The 9,760-nt window shown below is 37.3% G+C and overlaps 1 protein-coding gene across 3 annotated transcripts in view; it reads left to right on the top strand.

Annotated features, from left to right (window-relative positions):
* RPS6KC1 (ribosomal protein S6 kinase C1) overlaps window positions 1–9,760 on the top strand; it is a 204,023-nt gene that overhangs the window by 45,137 nt on the left and 149,126 nt on the right. For all 3 annotated transcript variants that reach the window (XM_005888537.2, XM_070384767.1, XM_070384769.1), the window contains exon 4: window positions 4,529–4,644. In XM_005888537.2, the coding sequence (XP_005888599.2) occupies window positions 4,529–4,644 (116 nt within the window). The remainder of the gene's footprint in view (window positions 1–4,528; window positions 4,645–9,760) is intronic.

Raw genomic sequence — 9,760 nt, forward strand, 5'->3', positions numbered from 1 at the left:
TTTAATAGGGAAGTGAGGTGATTCATTGATCACACTAGGATTAAAGCAGCCAAATTTTTATGTATTTGTTTCAACTAGTAAACTAGCATTTTTTTAGGATGTCATCAAATGTGGGGAAGTTTTTCATTTATCAGTTCAGTTCAGTCAGTCACTCAGTCGTGTCCGACTCTTTGTGACCCCATGAATCGCAGCACGCCAGGCCTCCCTGTCCATCACCAACTCCCGGAGTACACCCAGACTCATGTCCACTGAGTCAGTGATGCCATCCAGCCATCTCATCCTCTGTCGTCCCCTTCTCCTCTTGCCCCCAATCCCTCCCAGCATCAGAGTCTTTTCCAGTAAGTCAACTCTTCGCATGAGGTGGCCAAAGTACTGGAGTTTCAGCTTCAGCATCATTCCTTCCAAAGAAATCCCAGGGCTGATGTCCTTCAGAATGGACTGGTTGGATCTCCTTGCAATCCAAGGGACTCTCAAGAGTCTTCTCCAACACCACAGTTCAAAAGCATCAGTTCTTCGGTGCTCAGCCTTCTTCACAGTCCAACTCTCACAATCATACCTGACCACAGGAAAAACCATAGCCTTGACTAGACAAACCTTTGTTGGCAAAGTAATGTCTCTGCTTTTGAATATGCTATCTAGGTTGGTCATAACTTTCCTTCCAAGGAGTAAGTGTCTTTTAATTTCATGGCTGCAGTCACCATCTGCAGTGATTTTGGAGCCCAGAAATATAAAGTCTGACACTGTTTCCACTGTTTCCCTGTCTATTTCCCATGAAGTGGTGGGACCGGATGCCATGATCTTAGTTTTCTGAATGTTGAGCTTTAAGCCAACTTTTTCACTCTCCACTTTCACTTTCATCAAGAGGCTTTTTAGTTCCTCTTTACTTTCTGCCACAACAAATTATTAGTTCATTTAAAGATAATATTGGGTGGTTTTGTGGGTTGAAACATAATATAATGTGTGCATTTTCTGGATTTCTGTTCTAAGATTACGGATGCTCACACAATTACTACTACTATATTTATAGGTACTGCAGTTTGCTTTTTTGTTTAAAGGATAAATATGCTGGACAATAATCATAAGCACCGATGAATACTCAAATTCTTATTTAGGCAAAAGAAGGGATAATGGACATTTTTAGCTGTCATTTTCACCTATTTGGCCAATGTTTTTTTTCCCCCAGGATAAATATCTTAGGTTGTTTTCAGGCCAGAGAATTTGTGCTACATGTTATAGCTCTCAGAAGCTTGTTTTCAGCTAATATTGTTGATAGGTAAGCTAGCAGTGTCACTTTAGGCGTGTTTTTGTCATTGGAAGAATGTAATGTAGTTGTTGAGTGTGAACTGGAAACTAGTAGATTTAGCATAATAGGTAATATTAGTTTTGGTTTCTCATGGCTAATGCTCTGGATGTAGCCTCAGGCAACGTGGCTCCAGAGCGATCAGGAATCCAAGCTCCTTCCTGCCTTGTTCTGTCTTGTTTTTAACCTCCTACATCCTAGTCCTTCCTGGAAGGGGAAAAGGAGATAGAATGAAGAGGAGAAGTGGGAGAAGGAGGGTGTATAGCAGTTATCTCTTAAAGAGATTTCTGGTAAGCTGCAAAATAAATTTCATTTATATTATTGGCCAGCATTTATTCCACAGGTAACCTCAAGGCAAGCTGGAAATTACCGTCTATTTCCACCCCTCCACACCACCCCCCGCCCGCCCACAGCTTCTCAGATAGCTCAGTGGTCAAGAACAATGACAGTGAAGTCACTCAGTCGAGTCCGACTCTTAGTGATCCCATGGACTGGAGCCTACCACACTCCTCCGTCCGTGGGATTTTCCAGGCAAGAGTACTGGAGTGGGTTGCCATTTCTTCTCCAGAGGGTCTTCCCGACCCAGGGATCGAACCTGGGTCTCCTGCATTGTACGCAGATGCTTTACCATCTGAGCCACCAGGGGGGTGGTCAAGAATGGGCCTACCAGTGCTGGAGACGTAGGAGATGTGGGTTTAATCCCTATGTTGGGAGGATCCCCTGGAGAAGGAAATGGCAACCCACTCTAGTATTCTTGTCTGGAAAATTCCGTGGACAATGTTTTTAAGTTTTTATTATTTACTCATACAGTCAACAAAAATATTTTAGCCTGTTCTATATACTGGATACTATGATGGTACTTGAAGGTTTAAAGAAACCATGATTGGTTTATTAAGAGCTTACTATGTACTTGATGAGGAGGGCATGGCAACCCACTTCAGTGTTCTTGCCTAGAGAAACCCATGGACAGAGGAAGCTGGCAGCTACAGTCCATGGGGTCACAGAGTTGGACACGACTGAAGTGACTGTGCATGCATGCATGTGCTTGATATGGACTATTCATTTTGAGTACATTGTTCATTTTATTCATTTTGTAAATTAGGACGTCATCAGCCTAAATTTTATAACTACCAAATGAGAGAGCAAGTAGTTTGAACCCAGGTCTGTCTCTCAAACCGTTTCTTTCGGTTGTCATTAAGTAGATGTTTCATTAGACTTGAGTCACATTGAGCTGAGGCATTTAATTGTTCAGTTTCAAATTCTTGCCTTGGGTAGTATAACTAGGAGTCTTTCTTTTTTTTAAGGTTGACTCGTGTTTTTGTTGGAGAAGGCAATTGCAACCCACTCCAATACTCTTGCCTGGAAAATCCCATGGACGGAGGAGCCTGGTAGGCTGCAGCCCATGGGGTCGAGAAGAGTCGGACACAACTGAGCGATTTCACTTTCACTTTTCACTTTCATGCATTGGAGAAGGAAATGGCAACCCACTCCAGTGTTCGTGCCTGGAGAATCCCAGGGACAGCGGAGCCTGGTGGGCTGCCGTCTATGGGGTCACACAGAGTCGGACACGACTGAAGTGACTTAGCAGCAGCAGCAGCGTTTTTGTGATCATACTACCTTGCTTATTTACACTTCATAGACTTGTAAAAACCTGTTCATTTTCTATATAACTATTTCTATTGTTTTATATATATATAACCATTTCTGTTGTTATATATATATATATATATATACACACATACACCCATTTCTGTTGTTATATATATATAACCATTTCTATTCTATTTCTGTTTAAAAACCTGTTCACTTTCTGTTGTTAACCATTTTAAGGTGATGTCATGATTAAAATCAACAAGCTTGAACCTCAGTTATTTTCCACAAAGTCTGGTTGTTAAGTTTGTCAGCTGGGAGATAGTATAATCTTACATGTAAGTGCTGGTTTTAAAGTATGTTGGATTAGATGTGTGTGATGTTTCCTAGGTTAGAACATTTTTTTTTTTTTTTTGTAATTCTGTGCTCTCACAATAGAGTTGAGCATTTTGAAACAAATTTCCCTATAAACAATAGGGAGAGTAGAGATTTGGCACAAATTTAGTTAACATACCAAAATTTAATCATTAATTGTGTTTCTGAGTGAGTGGAAAACATATGTGATATTTTAAAAAGTTGCTAAAAAATAGATTTCCTTACTTTATCGTTATATTAAGTACTTAGTAAGCTACTGGAAAAAGTGTGGCAGTGTAAAAGTGACCTCTTTCCTCTCTGTACTCTCGGATGTACAGTGTTTAATCCTTTGACTAAAGCAACTGAGGGCTCTGTTCTAATCCTTCAGTTTCTTTCTTCCCTTTCATTCATTTGCGGCTCTGTGATAATTGCAAAGAAGTTGATTTATTTCCAGTAAGTTGTGGTGCCTATAACTAAGAATCTCTTTATGCCTCTGTTTTCATTAACATTTTTCAAAGCCAGTCAAGTATGGGATGTGTTACTCTTTTGATTTTGTAGTTTTTTAAACCTAAATCGCAATCAGTATGATGCATGGCGTGTGACAAATGCCAACTGGTAATCTTATCCGAGAGTAGTACAAAATGCTCATATTTGAAAATGTCTTATCAGCATTCAAATTGTATATATCATTAAAAAAATTTCTATGAAAACCACCTTTCAATCACCTTGTAAACCAGAGCTGACTGTGCCATGCGGGTTCTCTGTTTTCTCGCAAGCATGCTTTATGTACACTGACAGCATCGCACATGGAAATTGGCTTGAAAGCTTTTTGCTTCAAGCTGAGGTGTTTGACCCCACTGCCATACAGATGTTCTCATAATTTCCTCTCTTCGACTCCTTTTATAAATCAAAAAGGAGTGGGAAAGGGAAAATGATATGAGTAATTGCAGTATTAAATTACTGTAGAAAACTGAGTTCTTTATAATTCTCTCTTCAACTTGAGTTTCAAATTGCCAGCTTCTTAAATGGTAAGTTTTTTGTATTGACAGTCTTTAGATTATGACAGCACTGTTTATTGGCTAGTTGACACCTCTGCCTCCCGTGTTATCAGAAACGTTACTCTTCCGTGCTGGGAGCACAAGTGAGTCCAGGTATGGAGACTAGATTTGACTTCAGAAGACTGCATGATGACCACAGCAGACAGCTTTCTCATTGTGAAGCTCAACTGTTGCAAACCAGCTTTGATCTTTCTTTCCTTCAGTGTTGACTCTTATTTAATTCCAGGACGATTTGATGAAACTGTTATTGAAGAGAGGAGGCAGTGTGCTGAAGATCTGCTGCAGTTTTCTGCCAACATTCCTGCCCTTTATAACAGTAAACAGCTTGAAGATTTTTTCAAGGTTTGGTGTTCTTTCTGGAATATTTTGTATCTTTTTTTGTTTTAAATATTTTGTATCTTATTAAATGTCTTTATTTTCTGATTTGTAGTAAAGCAAGATTTAAGTTTTTTTTTTTCTCCCCCAAACAAAATGTCATTTACTTTTAAATTTCGTTATTCAGTAAAATAACTAGAAGTTAATAGTAAATAACAGTGTCTGGCATGTCTTCTATTTCTCTTGTGGAAATGTGTACAGTTTGTGATTCACCAATTTAAGAAAATTGTTGCAGAGGGCTTAGAGCTTATCTAATTCATCATAATTGAAAAAATTAAAACATTTAAATACCATGAAACTCCAGTAGTTATCTTCACTTTTAGAGGTTTCTTTCAGTAAGAGACTTCTTTTGGGGACAGAAACCACTGTAAGTCCATATTAAATTTGTTCTAATTAGACTAATTTGTATAAAGATAGAACAAAAATAGTTCGTGTACAACTTAAAGAGGTAGTCTAGTTCAAACTGTATTACCAGAGATCTTTGGATATTAGTGTTTTAAGTTTCTTGACATGAGATGCCTTCATTCTGAGTTCATTATCATTTTTACTAATAATATTCTAGTTTATTATGTATTGAATTTTTGCTAGTTGTCGGTTAATATCAATGTCTTTATTCAATATTAATGTCTTAATTTTTCTGTTACATTTAGCTTTCTAGACTAAAGCTATATGATTGTGCCATAATTATTTGTTCCTTTCTTTAACTAAAAATCTACTCAGTTGTATAAATGTAATTTCTTAGAACATGCAGCCAGCAAGGTATATGAGGATCTTACAAAAGAATATTATCTACAAAAGGAATTTATTTTTTATGGTCTATTTTAGTTTGCTGAAGGAAGTGGATCTTTTGAAAGACATTACAAACTTGTGATTTAGAAATAATAGTAGAAAAGTTTGTGGTAATAAGATTCTTGCTGATTGACTTTGTTGCTTAATTTTTTCATCACTCTGCAAACTGGGCTGAGATGATGAATTGGCTTCTGCTTATGACCTAATGCATATATTTAGGATAAAAGACTAAATCAGATTGATACAGTATTAGCTGTTTGCTAAATACAGCTGTTTCTGTATGGCAGGGAATCTGTGCTTATAGAAAAAGACAGCATTATTAAGCAAGAAGAATATTGCTTTATAGAAATTATGAAAGGCAATCTTGCAAATTAACACATGCTGCTGCTGCTGCTAAGTCGCTTCATTTGTGTCCGATTCTGTGCGACCCCATAGACGGCAGCCCACCAGGCTCCCCCGTCCCTGGGATTCTCCAGGCAAGAACACTGGAGTGGGTTGCCATTTCCTTCTCCAATGCATGAAAGTGAAAAGTGAAAGTGAAGTCGCTCAGTCGTGTCCGACTCTTAGCGACCCCATGGACTGCAGCCTACCAGGCTCCTCCATCCATGGGATTGTCCAGACAAGAGTATTGGAGTGGGGTGCCATTGCCTTCTCCTATACTAAGAGCTAAAAAAAGAATATAGAGATCAGATTGTAGATTTTGAATAACTTAAATAAAATAAAAGCTGTTCATTCTGTTTCTTTTGGATCTGGGAATTCCTCATTGTAACTGTTGCTGAAAGATACTTATTTTTGGGTTATGTGAAATGAGAAACAAAAGAAGAGGAAGAAAAAATTGGGCAGTTTAAGAAAGGTCAAGCTAGTCTTGGAGAATATCTTGGAAATATCCTAAGCAGTGTGTTTGGTGGGAGAAGTATACTGATTTAATATCCTAACAGTGATGCTTAGTTTCTTAATGTAGAGATGAGTAAATATGGTCTTAGAAGGTTATTTGACTCCCAAGTAAGCAACAAAGCAAAACTCACCATGTTATCTTGTTTGTCTCACACAACAAAGTTTTTTTTTTTCATATATGTACATATTTTAAAATTATAGTTGATTTACAAGATTATGTAAGTTTCAGGTATACAGTATAGTGGTTCACAATTTTAAAGATTGTACCCTATTAATAGTTACTGTAAAATACTGGCTATATTCCCTGTGCTGTACAGTATATCCTGGTACCTCTTAGTCCCCTACTCCTATTTTGCTCTTCAGCTTTTCTCTCTTCCCAGTTGTAACCACTAGTTTCTCTTTGAGTCTGTTTCCTTTTTTTGTTTTATTCATTAGTTTGTTTTTTACATTCCACATATAAGTGATATCAAACAGTATTTGTCTTTCTCTGACTGACTTTTTTCACCAAATATGACACCCTCTGAGTCCATGCATTGTTGTTGCAGATGGCAAAATCTCATTATTGGGGAATGTAAAATGGTAAAAATCACTTTGGAAAACAGTTTCTTAAAAACATAAACTTCTGTTGATCTGTGTGCCTGTTCTTTTCTAATACCATACTGTCTTGATTATTGTAGCTTTATAATAAGTTTTGAAATGAAAAAGTGTAAGTTATCCCACTTTATTTGTATTTTTTCTGAGTTATTACAGCAGTTTTGATTCTTTTGAATTTTCATAAAATGTTTTAACATCAGTTTGTCCATGTGAGCACAAAATTCTGATGAAATTTTGATTGGAATTATATTAAGTATATAGTTCAATTTGGGGAGAATTGTTATCTTAATATAATCTGTGAACATGAAATAACTCACCATTTATTTAGGTATTCTTTAATTTATCTCAGCACTGTTTGTGATTTTCCTGTATAAGGTACTTTTTTTGTACCTTATACAAATTTAATATAAAATATTTTATTCTTATGATGCTATTATGAATGGAATTGTTCTTTCATTTAGCCTTGTGCTTTAAAGGTTTATCCATGTTATAGCCAGTATCCATTAATTCCTTAATTTATTTTTAAATACTAATTATAATTTTCCCTGTGTGGATCCATAGATATACCACATTTTGTTTATCTGTTCATCAAGTTGATGCCCATATGGGTTGTTGTCTTCTTTGACTACTATGAATGATGGCTGTTAGGAATATTGGCATATAAGTTTTTATGTGGACATTTTTTGTTTCTCTTAGGTATATACTTAGGAATGGAATTGATGTGGAAGATTTTAAATTCTAATTCAGTTTATTTTCTTGTATCAGATCAGATCAGTCGCTCAGTCGTGTCTGACTCTTTGCCACTCCATGAATTGCAGCACGCCAGGCCTCCCTGTCCATCACCAACTCCCGGAGTTCACCCAGACTCAAATCCATCGAGTCAGTGATGCCATCCAGCCATCTCATCCTCTGTCATCTCCTTCTCCTCCTGCCCCCAATCCCTCCCACCATCAGAGTCTTTTCCAATGAGTCAACTCTTCGCATGAGGTGGCCAAAGTACTGGAGTTTCAGCTTTAGCATCATTCCTTCCAAAGAAATCCCAGGGCTGATGTCCTTCAGAATGGACTGGTTGGATCTCCTTGCGGTCCAAAGGATTCTCAAGAGTCTTCTCCAACACCACAGTTCAAAAGCATCAATTCTTCGGCGCTCAGCCTTCTTCACAGTCCAACTCTCACATCCATACCTGACCACAGGAAAAACCATAGCCTTGACTAGACAAACCTTTGTTGGCAAAGTAATGTCTCTGCTTTTGAATATGCTATCTAGGTTGGTCATAACTTTCCTTCCAAGGAGTAAGTGTCTTTTAATTTCATGGCTGCAGTCACCGTCTGTAGTGATTTTGGAGCCCAGAAAAATAAAGTCTGACACTGTTTCCACTGTTTCCCCATCTATTTGCCATGAAGTGGTGGGACCGGATGCCATGATCTTCATTTTCTGAATGTTGAGCTTTAAGCCAACTTTTTCACTCTCCACTTTCACTTTCATCAAGAGGCTTTTGAGTTCCTCTTCACTTTCTGCCATAAGGGTGGTGTCATCTGCATATCTGAGGTTATTAATATTTCTCCCGGCAATCTTGATTCCGGCTTGTGTTTCTTCCAGTCCAGCGTTTCTCATGATGTACTCTGCATTTATGTTAAATAAACAGGGTGACAATATACAGCCTTGATGTACTCCTTTTCCTATTTGGAACCAGTCTGTTGTTCCACGTCCAGTTCTAACTGTTGCTTCCTGACCTGCATACAGATTTCTCAAGAGGCAGATCAGGTGTTCTGGTATTCCCATCTCTTTCAGAATTTTCCACAGTTTATTGTGATCCACATAGTGAAAGACTTTGGCATAGTCAATAAAGCAGAAATAGATGTTTTTCTGGAACTCTCTTGCTTTTTCCATGATCCAGCGGATGTTGGCAGTTTGATCTCTGGTTCCTCTGCCTTTTCTAAAACCAGCTTGAACATCAGGAAGTTCACGGTTCACATATTGCTGAAGCCTGGCTTGGAGAATTTTGAATATTACTTTACTAGCGTGTGAGATGAGTGCAATTGTGCGGTAGTTTGAGCATTCTTTGGCATTGCCTTTCTCTCTTTTTGCTTGATACTTGATACAGCTTGGTAACTTGTGTTTTACTAAGAGTTTTCATTTGAATTCTGTAATTTGTTCATACTGTTCACTTACAATGTTTCTAACTCCTATAGGAATGGTAGTGATATCCCCTCTTTCATTCATAATTTTGGTAATTTGTGTCTATTTTTTCTTGACCCATTTAGCTAACAGTTTGGTATTTTTGTTGATCTTTTCAAAGGATCGACTTGGTTTCACTGATTTTTTTTTTCCCTGTATTTTTCTATTTTGTTTCACTGATCTCTGTTCTAGACTATATTTCCTTCCTTTTGCATGCTTTGGATTTACTTTGCTCTTTATCTGATTCTTTAATTCCTTAAATTGAAAGCTTTAGTTACTGATTTGAGATGGTTTTTCTTGTCTGACATAGGCATTTACAGCTATAAATTTCCCTCTTAGCACTATTTGAGCCTCATAAGTTTTTGTTTTATTTTCACTTTTATTCAGTTTAAAGTATTTTCTGATTCCTTTTATGATTTTTCTGTTGACCCATTGGTTATTTGGAGATGTGTTCAATTTCCAAATGCTTGTGGATTTCTTAAAGTTTCATCTGTTACTGAATTCTAATTTTGTTTTCTTGTGGTTGTGATCAGAAAATATACATTGTATGATTTCAAACCTTTTAAATGTATTGGGACATGATTTATTTCCTAGCATGTGCTCTACCCTGGAGGATGTTACATGTTGA

This window comes from Bos mutus, chromosome 16 (genome assembly GCF_027580195.1).
Source record: "Bos mutus isolate GX-2022 chromosome 16, NWIPB_WYAK_1.1, whole genome shotgun sequence".
NCBI classification, from domain to species: Eukaryota; Metazoa; Chordata; class Mammalia; order Artiodactyla; family Bovidae; genus Bos; species Bos mutus.